The 12,527-nt window shown below is 42.6% G+C and overlaps 2 protein-coding genes across 11 annotated transcripts in view; both read right to left on the bottom strand.

Annotated features, from left to right (window-relative positions):
• The window catches only part of myrfl (myelin regulatory factor like), a 60,123-nt gene extending 58,544 nt beyond the window's left edge, over positions 1-1,579 (bottom strand). Inside the window, exon 1 of the mRNA XM_078221079.1 lies at positions 1,534-1,579. Coding sequence (XP_078077205.1) covers positions 1,534-1,579 — 46 coding nt within the window. The remainder of the gene's footprint in view (positions 1-1,533) is intronic.
• Positions 1,580-8,306: 6,727 nt separating this feature from the next.
• rab3ip (RAB3A interacting protein (rabin3)) overlaps positions 8,307-12,527 on the bottom strand; it is a 72,355-nt gene continuing 68,134 nt past the window's right edge. For all 10 annotated transcript variants that reach the window (XM_078219762.1, XM_078219769.1, XM_078219766.1 and 7 more), the window contains one exon: positions 8,307-9,473. In XM_078219762.1, coding sequence (XP_078075888.1) covers positions 9,391-9,473 — 83 coding nt within the window. In that variant the 3' untranslated portion in view covers positions 8,307-9,390. The remainder of the gene's footprint in view (positions 9,474-12,527) is intronic.

Here is a 12,527-nt window from a genome sequence, read left to right as displayed (position 1 = left end):
TGGAATGCACTGCCAGAAGAGGTGGTAGAAGCAACTACAATAGCAATGTTTAAAAGGCATCTTGACAGACACATGAATAGGCAGGGAATAGAGGAATATGGACAGCATAGAGCATAAGGTCCTTAGTTTAGAAAGGCATCATGAATTGGTGCAGGCTTGGTGGGCCAAAGGGCCTGTTCCTATGTTCTTTGTTCTTGGTAGAACAGATAAGGTAGATGGAGAGAATCTATTTTGGCCGATTGTCCCCCAGTCCTAGATACAATGGGTAATAGAGGTTTGGGACTTTATTTCACGAACAGCAATTCATGCCAAATCAATTTTAAGATTTCTGTTAACCGAAGATATGAAAAGATACAGGGTTGAGATGAGTATATGGAGTTTGGTCACAGATCATTGGTCACATGATCTTATTGGATCAGATTGAAGAAAGGACCAAATGGTCTACTCATGTTCCTATGATTAACCAACACTCATCCACAATCTGATAGCCAGAATGCACACTGCAAACATCTTTCACCTCCTATAATCTCTTCCTTCCCTCCGATCTCCTTCCTCCATCCCATGATCTCTCCCTCCCTCCTTTCCGATCCTCAGCTCGCTGGCCTTGTACAGGCAGACCTTTTGCCAGGCATTGTTCAGCCTGTCAATCTGATTAACTGCCAGTGTGCAAAACCAAGGACAAAAATTCTAATGAAGTCCTGCTATTATATTTGTCACGATCCCCGCTGATGCTACTACTGGTCAGATTTCAGGATGGAACCTAGTTTAATTGATCCTAACTTTGATAGATACTAACTTTTTTTTAGAGACACGAATGAGCAGAGTTATACAATTGCCGATTAACTTTTAACAAAATAAAACATTTATTAAACAAGAAAAGATTAATTATAATACACCATTCCTTCGTCCCAGCTATACCTTTTACAGATATACACAGACTTGTAAGGATAACACAAGTTATAAAATATATCTTGCAGCCTAATATTCCCAGTAAGTACAGTCCATATAAAACAGGTGAAATGTGGTCAGGCACACCACGCTTTGAACCCAAGTGACTGATGCCACCTAACACAACTTCTGTGGATTTCTCACAAAGGTCCCCCAAGATGCTGGTTACACTGTGATCCAATGAGACAAATTAAAACTTATCAAAAACTGAAGTAGATGCTTTATTCAGGTAGACCTGCCATCTGTTCTCTTCCTCCATTCCCATTTTTTTTTTTACAAGTAACTAATCCTCCACAACCTAAAATAATCCATCTGTACAATTTGAGAACACAGGGTGGACTAACATGTTTGTTAGAAGGAAACAACATATAAATTGGCAATCCAGATAATCTGCATACACCCTTCCGCCCCTCAAACATGCCTTTCAAGTTCTACTCTCTGACCATTCCAGATGGTCATTCTGAAAATTGTGCCAATTTGCACTAAATACACAAAAAGTCAAAATGGCTTAAAAGGACAAACAAACTTTTCTAAAGTTGATAGTTCAAGAGCTCGTCACAAAAGAAAAATCATGGACCTTCTTACCTTTAAAAAACTGCTGCAGTGCTTCATTTTCTCCTAAGACATCCATGTCATAAGTTTGACTAGAACACGAACCTGAAACTCTTTCCAAAAAACACTTTGACAAATTTGCGGGTTCTTCAGCTGTTCAGAAAAAAATACACTCCCATTTTTCATTCGGCAAACTGGTCAAGAGGCATGCTCCTATGGCGAACATTTCCGGATTTGGTGTCGTTACGTTCAATCTTTCTACAACATTTACCTTTGCCCAGTTATTGTATCATCAAGAGTAAAGTTTGACAGAAAAATTGACAGATCTTCATTTTGAGGCGCACTACACCAATGTGATAAATGATCTTAAATAAGCCCTCTGTAGAAAGCCTCAACAAGCCCACTTAGTACACAAAATCTTTCCTCATTCTTATTACTGGAGACCTTTGATCAGTACCTTCAAACCTTTTACTTATTTATTACTGTACAGGCAGAATACAGCAATTCAATTTTATTGCATAGGGCAGTGAAACTATTATGTAACATAAATGGTGCACTTTGTTAAACTACACTGCTCGTTTCATAGCTACCAAGGTCATATCATCGCTGATAGAGAGATACAAAAGAGGGAGGGAATGCAGACAAGAACTAATAAGTAATGAGACTGATAACTTATTTTCAAAATTGAATTAACAAATTATGAAGAAAAAATTTAGAATAGAAATGTTAATTTTTAAAAACATTTTATGGTAGCAAAGGCCGGGGCCTAGTATTCACACGCTCGGTTCTCCAATGCACCATTTGTCAATATTCCAAAAGTAAGCATCTGCTAATGTATGTACCAAATTACTGAACTTGATAAGCTATTTTCTTGGGAGGATGACAAAATTGGAAGTGTTAGCTATCCCAATACAATTTATCTTTCTGTCCTGCCAGCAATGTTGTGAGATGTCTTTTCTTGTTTATTTATACATTTCACATCGAATGCAAAAGAATCCTTAAATGCTCGTGTATGATTTACGCTTAGGCATTGACATCACATTCTCTTGCATCAGGGTGTTGCCCAGGCCACAGGTACATTGCAATTGAATGAGTGTGCACCTGCAGTTTACTTAATCCTGAAAATAAACAAGGAACATAAGTGGAGCGCTCTGCTTGCCAGCCCCTAAACATCCTCCCATTAGATAGACATTTGCAGTCTGGCAAGTACAGAAGCACAAAACTAGGGTTTAAGAAAAATGTAAAGTTCAGTTGGAAGTAACTCCCAACAATGGAATACGAGTTAGCACAATTCTACAACTTGCCCACTAACTCTTACCCAAAACTTGCACCATTTTCAAAGTCCGAATATTTTTTCCATGGAAAATGGTTAGAAGCTCTGCAATGGGGAGTGGTTAAATGACCCCCTATTCAACTGTACTCCATTGAGTTGTAAACATTTGCTGATAGAAAGCAACAAACTCTGGCAAGCATCCATTTTGTGTGGAAGTTTTGATGTGAAAGGAGCTATATAAATGCAAGCACACCAACCCAGCACAATTGCACACCCAAGTCCATAGTTAGGAATATTAGTAATAAAGGAGTCAGTCAGTCCCTGTCTGCCATTAAATTAAATAATGGCTGATCGGTATCTCAACTTCATAGCTCCTTGAAAGTGGAGTCACAGGTGGACAGAGTGGTGAAGGCGGCTTTCAGCCTGCTTGGTTTCATTGGTCAGAACATTGAATACAGGGCGGCACGGTAGCACAGTGGTTAGCACTGCTGCTTCACAGCTCCAGGGTCCTGGGTTCGATTCCCGGCTCGGGTCACTGTCTGTGTGGAGTTTGCACATTCTCCTCGTGTCTGCGTGGGTTTCCTCCGGGTGCTCCAGTTTCCTCCCACAGTCCAAAGATGTGCGGGTTAGGTTGATTGGCCAGGTTAAAAATTGCCCCTTAGAGTCCTGGGATGTGTAGGTTAGAGGGAGTAGCGGGTAAAAATATGTGGGGGTAGGGCCTGGGTGGGATTGTGGTCGGTGCAGACTCGATGGGCCGAATGGCCTCCTTCTGCACTGTAGGGTTTCTATGATTCTATGAGTTGGGATGACTAAGACATTGGTAAGGCCACACTTAGAATACTGTGTACAGTTCTGATCACTCTATTATAGAAAGGATATTATTAAACTAGAAAGAGTGCAGAAAAGATTTACTAGGATGCTACCGGGCCTTGATGGTTTGTGTTATAAGGAGAGGCTGGATAGACTGGGATTTTTTTCTCTGGAGCGTAGAAGGCTGAGGGGTGATCTTATAGAGGTCTATAAAATAATGAGAGACATAGATCAGCTAGTCAATATCTTTTCCCAAAGGTAGGGGAGTCTAAAACTAGAGGGCATAGGTTTGTGAGAGGGGAGAGATACAAAAGTGTCCAGAGGGGCAATTTTTTCCACACAGAGGGTGGCGAGTGTCTGGAACAAGCTGCCAGAGATAGTAGTAGAAGCAGGTATAACTTTGTCTTTTAAAAAGCATTTAGACAATTACATGGGTAAGATGGGTATAAAGGGATATAGGCCAAATGTGGGCAATTGGGACCAGCTTCGGGGTTTAAAAAAAAAAGGGCGACGTGGACAAGTTGGATGAAAGGGCCTGTTTCCGTGCTGTAAACCTCTATGACTCCTTGTTCTGGGTTCCCCACCAGAGGAAATAGTTCCTCCATATCTACACCATCATTTCATTTGAACATTTTATTCACCTCAGCCTCAATCTTCTATACTCAAGGAAACACTACTCATCCTTGTATTTTGACTGAGCGTTAAATTCTCCGTTCTTGCTGGGAGCAGTGGCAGGGCATATCGGAGAATTGTCACGAACTGCTGGATGATTTGCACCATTCCACTGTGAGTCTTGTGGAAATGACAACTCACTGCCAGCACCCCCGCGAGTTAAGAAACTGCTGCATTTGCATCGGGCTTGCGGTGGACTGAAAAGATTGAGTATGTGGACTTTAACAAAGAGGTTGTGCTGGAGTCTTTGAATGGCATCAAGATAGATAAGTCGCCGGGTCCAGATGGGATGTACCCCAGGTTACTGTGGGAGGCGAGGGAAGAGATTGCAGAGCCTCTGGCGATGATCTTTGCGTCATCGATGGAGACGGGAGAGGTGCCGGAGGATTGGGGATGTGGTTCCTATTTTCAAGAAGGGGAATAGGGATAGCCCAGGAAATTACCGACTGGTGAGTCTAACCTCAGTGGTTGGTAAGCTGATGGAGAAGATCCTGAGGGACAAGATTTATGAGCATTTAGAGATGTTTAGTATGCTCAAGAATACCCAGCATGGCTTTGTCAAAGGCTTGGTGGAGTTCTTCAAAAATGTGACTAAACACATTGACGAAGGGAAAGCGGTAGATGTGGTTTATATGGATTTTAGAAAGGCGTTCGATAAGGTCCCCCATGCAAGGCTTCTAGAAAAAGTGAGAGGGCATGGGATCCAAGGGGCTGCTGCCCTGTGGATCCAGAACTGGCTTGCCCAAAGGAGGCAGAGAGTGGGTATAGATGGGTCTTTTTCTAAATGGAGGTCGGTCACCAGTAGTGGTCCCCTGGGATCTGTTCTGGGACCCTTGCTGTTTGTCATTTTCATAAATGACCTGGATGAGGAAGTGGAGGGATGGGTTGGTAAGTTCGCCGACGACACGAAGGTTGGTGGGGTTGTGGATAGTCTGGAGGGATGTCAGAAGTTACAGAGGGACATTGATAGGATGCAAGACTGGGCAGAGAAGTGGCAGATGGACTTCAACCCAGATAAATGCGTAGTGGTCCATTTTGGCAGGTTAGATGGGATGAAGGAGTACAATATTAAGGGAAAGACTCTTAGTACCGTAGAGGATCAGAAGGACCTTGGGGTCCGGGTCCATAGGACTCTAAAATCGGCCCCGCAGGTGGAGGAGGTGGTTAAGAAGGCATATGGTGTGCTGGCCTTTATCAATCGAGGGATTGAGTTTAGGAGTCCGGGGATAATGATGCAGCTATATAAGACCCTCGTCAGACCCCACTTGGAGTACTGTGCTCAGTTCTGGTCGCCTCATTACAGGAAGGATGTGGAAAAGATTGAAAGGGTGCAGAGGAGATTTACAAGGATGTTGCCTGGATTGAGTGGCATGCCTTATGAGGATAGGCTGAGGGAGCTCGGTCTTTTCTCCTTGGAGAAACATAGGATGAGAGGAGACCTAATCGAGGGTATATAAGATGTTGAGAGGCATAGATCGTGTGGACTCTGAGGCTTTATCCCAGGGTGGAAATGGCAGCTACGAGAGGACACAGGTTTAAGGTGCTGGGGGGTAGGTACAGAGGAAATGTTAGGGGGAAGTTTTTCACACAGAGGGTGGTGGGCGAATGGAATCGGCTGCCGTCAGTGGTGGTGGAGGCAAACTCAATAGGGTCTTTTAAGAGACTCCTGGATGAGTACATGGGACTTAATAGGATGGAGGGTTATAGGTAGGCCTAAAAGGTAAGGATATGTTCAGCACAACTTGTGGGGCCGAAGGGTTTGTTTTGTGCTGTAGTTTTTCTTTGTTTCTATGTTAAAATGAATCAATTGGGCAGCCGAAAGTTAGGACTTGGGTAGTAAACTGTTCCTAGGGATTTTTAAATATTTAATAACCTGTTGATTCAAAAGAGCAAGTCAATATCAGGATACAGAGGGAAAGTAACAGGTTTAGCAGGGGTAGGTAGGCCAGAAGTGGATCAGAAATCAAGTTTAAAAGTTATATTTTATGTATCCTCATAGGCCTACAGTTGCTAATTCTTTCACAGGATGTGGCTGTCACTGGCTAGGCCAGTTTGCATCGCCCTCGAGAAGGTGGTGGTGAGCCATATTCTCAAACTGCTGTGTTGTAGGATTTTGACCCAGCAATGGTGAAGGAACTGCAATATAGTTAGTTCCAAGTCAGGATGGTGTGACTTGAAAGTGAACTTGCAGGTAGTTCATTGGTTGCCCTTGTCCTTCAAGGGTTTGAAAGGTGCTGTTGAAGGAGCACTCGGTGAGTTGCTGCAGCATATCTTGCAGATGGCACACATTGCTGCACTAGTGGTGGAGGGAGTGAATCTTTAAGATGGTGGTTGGGGTACCAATTAAGTGTGTTGACTTGTCTTGGATGATGTCAACTTCCTTGGGTGTTGTTGGTGCTACACCCATCCAATAGTATTTATGTGGCTCGTCCAGTTCAGTTTCTGGTCAATGGTACCTCCAGGTTGTTGATAATGCAATTATCATCACTGAATCCTGCACTGAGTATCAAGGAGAGATGATAGGATTCTCTCTCGTTGGAGATGGTCATTGCTTGGGACTTGCGTGGCACTAATGTTTCTTGCCACTTATTAAACTAAGCCTGAATTTGTCCAGGTCTTGCTGCCAATGGGCAGACACTGCTTCAGTATCTGAAGAGCCGTGAATGATCATCAGCGAACATCCTCACTTCTCACCTAATGATGAAGCAGCTGAAGATGGTTGGACCTCAGGACACTACCTTGAGGAGCTTCTACAGTGATGTACTGGGACTGAAAAGACTGACCTCCAACAACCACAGCCATCTTCCTTTGTGCTAGGTATGACTCCAACCAGTGGAGGGTTTTCCCCCTTATTCCCACTGACTTCTGTTTTGCTGGAGCTCCTATTGTATAATTGGTCAAATACTGTCTTGATGTCAAGGATAGTCACTCTCACTTCATCTGAGTTCAGCTCTTTTGTCCATGTTTGAACCAAATCTTTAATGAGGTCAGGAGCTGAGTGGTCCTTGGAGTTACAGAAAGTACTGATCTAAACCTCATGTGGAAGCCCTTGACCCCCACTATGCCAGGCTAATCCCTTTTCCAATCTTAGGCAGATTCTATGGCCATGAACCTAACCCCATACACCAACCTCTCCCAGCCAATCCCAACTTTGCCAAGCAACTGCTTCACCTTCCAGTTCCTGCCAAGACCTTTCCCTACCCTATTGACTGCTGGGCACTGAATGCAGGACTCTGTAGAGATCAATTTATACAAGACACTGCTGTTAAAATTGGTATAGCCTCTACATTTCCCAGCCTTGCTGGATTCATTGCCTGTTACTGGGCTCTGTTGCACTTTTCTCACTCTTAGCCTTCCCTCTTGAAAATCAAGGCTATTAAATACTTTGATAGCCAGAAACAAAGTTCTTTCAGTGATGAGTCCATTATAGTTTTTCTCCAATATTGTTAGGGCTTGGTAGTCTTTTACACTGAAAACTTAATTGACCATTGTTGCTGCTTAGTGTTAACACTATTTTTTTAAAAGTGGTTCTTGGCACATTATAAATTTATCAGCCCCTCCTTTTAGACAGAGCATGCACAGAGAAAGCAGGCATAAGGCCAACTTTTAAGCATTAGTTAATCTTTTCTAAAGCCAACAGTTAGTAGTTACACCAGAGTTGTTTCTTCCTGAAATTTTGCCATCCTGAAGGAAGTGATTGTCCTCAAACTCCTCAATGTTGTATCAGACTCCCTGAAAACCAGGAGCCGTGATGTGAAAGCACTGTAATTAACTCGGCTTCAGAAAAACTCAGGGTCTTAAGTACCAAAACTTTCCAAATGTCACAGCAGCATTCCTATTGTCACGAGGATATAATTGAAAAATACATGGAGAAGTGACATTGTGCAGAACAAAAAAAAAATGAAATCGGTATCATCCAAATTATTGATGACCAAAAATCAACAAATTAAAAGATTTCTGCTGGCTAAAATGCTTCCTACATGCAGAATTTTCTTCTGTGTTTTATTGATAAAGGTTTTAAAACTGGTAAGAAACTAAAAACCATTCTTTTGCACCCTCAGTTTATTCCTGTTCAGAAAGATGGCAAAGAAACAATCAACTGTTGTCAACATAGGCCCAAGCAGGCAGATTTTGTCAATGACAAAGACATTTGTTTTCTTTTTAAACCGCTGGATGTAAAGTTAAGAATTGATTATTGCTTAAACCCCTACCAACTGACAACAGTTTGAGAGAGGGACATCTATGTAATTGATGATGAAAAATGAGAACGGAACAAAATTCCTTTAGAAATTGTGTCATGGTGAAGCATAAAAATAGAAACTATTAAAATGACAAGATAGCACACTCCCAAATATTTCAAAAATTTCATCAATTTCTCCTGTTATTTTGCAGCATCAGAATTTCCACTATATGAAAAGCTTTCTATGCAGATAATCTTCAAAACTGCAAACTAACATTTATCAGACATATTTATTGTAATTTAGTGCATTTATAGAATGTTACAGTAATGTATCATTAATGCATTTCATATTAGTCCCTTTCATGTCTCAATTTGTCTTAGATTTGCTATAGATTTGAATTATAAAGTGTTGTTCTTAGAAAATACACTGTATTTAAAGTGCACAATGTGAAATCAATAACTCAACCATTATTAAATGAAGTTGAATTCAAATGATGAAAAGGTTGATTTGCTATTCAGAGAATGAAAACCACACATCCAGTCAAGCTATTTTAAAATATACTATATAACAGAAAGCCAGCACACACAAAGCATTCATTTTTCTTGCAAACATGTTGCATAACAAATAACTGAGGTCAACATTTATTTCAGCTGCTTTCATTACACCCAAAATTTGGTTTCTACGCAATGCCACTGATACAGTTGCAAATATTCAACACAGTATTCAAATGTCTGAAACTAAAAGCTTGTAGACAGAAAAAAATATTTTTCAGTCTCTTGCTGTTTGTCAAAATTACCCTTTCCGCACTTAAGTGCAGCTGCTGAAAAGAAGAAACCAGAGATGGCAGGCCTACTAGAAGAGAAATAAATATTTGGAAAATAAAGTCTTAGAAACCACATTATTGTTGATCACTCATTAAAGCTCATGCATTTTTTTTTTTCCAGCAATTGGATCTCAGAGTTCCTCCTTGTAAAATCCCAGTTTGGCTAGTGACATTTCCTTCCTCAGATGCATCACTTCCCAAAACATTTGTTCAACTGTAAAAACAGAATATAAAAAGCATAAAATGACCAAGATTGCAATGTACATTCCTCTTAATAAGAGTCACTTGTGCTCCAGATAGGTTTTCAACTATACAGTATGACTGGAGGAATTTTCATGAGATGCATAAATACATTAAGTACAGTAATCTCAATTTTTTCACATATTCAGTGTACACAAGGCAGGTCATAACTTCAAGTATAATTGAACGTCAAGTTTTCAAAACAATATCTTGCAGGAAAATTATAAATATAAAAAAACTAAATGTTGTTGCAGCAACATTCCTATTCATTCAAATAATAATCAATTGCTAAATAAACTAAGAGGTGAGAGCGGAGTGGCAGCCTGAAGTGATGAGGCTAAAGCAGAAACCACACCTTCTTTTGCATCAGTCCCTTGAATAAATTCTCTGCCAAGTCACTTACTACTGCACTTACAACTGTCTACTTTCCAACCATCCATTCACCAAAACCTTTCCGAAGCCATTGATCTGCACCTTTAGCTCCCCCTTTAATTCACCATTGCATGTGTTAGCACTGCTGCCTCACATCGCCAGTGACCCAGGTTCAATTCCCGGCTTGGGTCACTGCGTAGGTTTCCTCCGGGTGCTCCGGTTTCCTCCTACAGTCCAAAAGAGGTGCAGGTTAGGTGAACTGGCCATGCCAAATTCTCCCTCAGTGTACCCAAACAGGCACCGGAGTGTGGCAACTAGGGGATTTTCACAGTAACCTCATTGCAGTATTAATGTAAGACTATTTGTGACTAATAAGTGAGAGCAGGTAGGCTCTTTCTTTCTTTTTCTTGTTGTATCAGCAAGTTATCTAGAGGGGATGGAAGGGAAGGCAGTGCAATGTTCCTCCTGCAGAATGTTTGAGGTGAGGGACGTCATCAGTGTACCTGCTGATTTCACCTGTGGGAAGTGCACCCATTTCCAGCTCCTCAAAAACCGCATTAGGGAACTGGAGCTGGAGCTGGATGAACTTCGGATCATTCGGGAGGCAGAGGAGTACATAGATAGAAGCTTTTTGGATGTAGTTACTCCGAGGAATGAAGATAGATGGGTGACGGTGAGAGGGGCTGGGAGGAAGCAGTCAGTACAGGGATCCCCTGTGGCCGCTCTCCTCAGCAACAGGTATACTACTTTGGATACAGTTGACGGGGACGACCTACCAGTGGTAAGCCACGGTGACCGGATCTCCAGCACTGAGTCCGTCCCTGTGGCTCAGAAGGGAAGAGGGGAGAGCAGGAGAACAATAGTTATTGGGGACTCGTTAGTTAGAGGGACAGATAGGAGGTTCTGTGGCAGCGAAAGAGACTCACGGGTGGCATGTTGCCTCCCGGGTGCCAGGGTCCGTGATGTCTCGGACCGTGTTTTCAGGATCCTTAAGGGGGAAGGGGAACAACAAGTCGTGGTACACATCGGTACCAACGACATAGGTAAGAGAAGGGACGGGGATTTAAAACAGGAATTTAGGGAGCTAGAGTGGAAGCTGAGAGCCAAGACAAACCATGTTGTCATCTCTGGTTTGTTGCCGGTGCCACGTGATAGCGAGTTGAGGAACAGGGAGAGAGTGCAGATAAACACGTGGCTGCAGGGATGGTATAGGAGGGAGGGTTTCAGTTACATAGATAATTGGAACACATTCTGGGGAAGGTGGGACCTGTACAAACAGGACGGGTTGCACCAGAACCAGAGGGGCACCAAGATCCTGGAGGGAAATTTGTTACGGCTCTTCGAGGGGGCTTAAACTAATTTGTTAGGGGGATGGGAAAAGGAGCTGTAGTCCAGAAGCAATGTTGAGTGTCATGAGGTACTGAGGAAGGTATCAAGGTCGCAGGAGTGTACCGGCAGACAGGAAGGTGGGTTGAAGTGTGTGTACTTCAATGCAAGGAGCATCCGGAATAAGGTAGGTGAACTTGGAGCGTGGATTGGTACTTGGGACTACAATGTTGTGGCCATTACTGAGACATGGTTAGAACAGGGACAGGAATGGTTGTTGGAAGTTCCGGGGTATAGATGATTCAGTAAGAGTAGGGAAGGTGGTAAAAGAGGTGGAGGAGTAGCATTGTTAATCAAGGATAGTTTAACAGCTGCAGAAATGCAGTTCGAGGGGGATCTGCCTACTGAGGTAATATGGGCTGAGGTTAGAAATAGGAAAGGAGCGGTCACGTTGTTAGGAGTTTTCTACAGGCCCCCAAATAGTAATAGAGATGTGGAGGAAGAAATTGCAAAGCAGATTATGGATAGGTGTGGAGGTCACAGGGTAGTTGTCATTGGTGACTTTAATTTTCCAAATATTGATTGGAACCTTTATAGGTCGAATAGTTCGGATGGGGCAGTTTTTGTACAGTGTGTGCAGGAGGGTTTCCTGACGCAATATGTGGATAGGCCGACAAGAGGTGGGGCTACATTGGATTTGGTACTGGGTAACGAACCGAGCCAAGTGTTAGATTTGGTTGTGGGAGAGCATTTTGGAGATAGTGACCACAATTCGGTGTCTTTCATTATTGCAATGAAGAGGGATAGGGCTATACGGCAGGGCAAGGTTTATAATTGGGGGAGGGGTAATTATGATGCGATTAGGCAAGAATTAGGGAGCATAAGATGGGAACAGAAACTGTCAGGGGAAGGCACAAATGAAAAGTGGAGCTTGTTCAAGGAACAAATACTGCATGTCCTTGATAGGCATGTCCCTGTCAGGCAGGGAAGAAATGGCCGTGTGAGGGAACCATGGTTTACAGAAGAGGTTGAATGTCTTGTCAAGAGGAAAAAGGAAGCGTATGTAAGATGAGAAAACAAGTTTCAGTTGGGTCGATTGAGAGTTACAAGTTAGCAAGGAACGAGCTAAAAAAAAAGGACTTAGGAGAGCTAGGAGGGGGTATGAGAAGTCCTTGGCAGGTCGGATCAAGGAAAACCCCAAGGCTTTTTACTCTTATGTGAGAAATAAAAGAATGACCAGGGTGAGGTTAGGGCCAGTCAAGGACAGTAGTGGGAACTTGTGCATGGAGTCAGAAGAGATAGGAGAGGCGATGAATGAATACTTTTCTTC

This window comes from Mustelus asterias, chromosome 9, assembly GCF_964213995.1.
Source record: "Mustelus asterias chromosome 9, sMusAst1.hap1.1, whole genome shotgun sequence".
Lineage (NCBI taxonomy): Eukaryota > Metazoa > Chordata > Chondrichthyes > Carcharhiniformes > Triakidae > Mustelus > Mustelus asterias.
The sequence above is the reverse complement of the archived record's forward strand: the minus strand, read 5'-3'. Positions and strand labels throughout refer to the sequence as shown.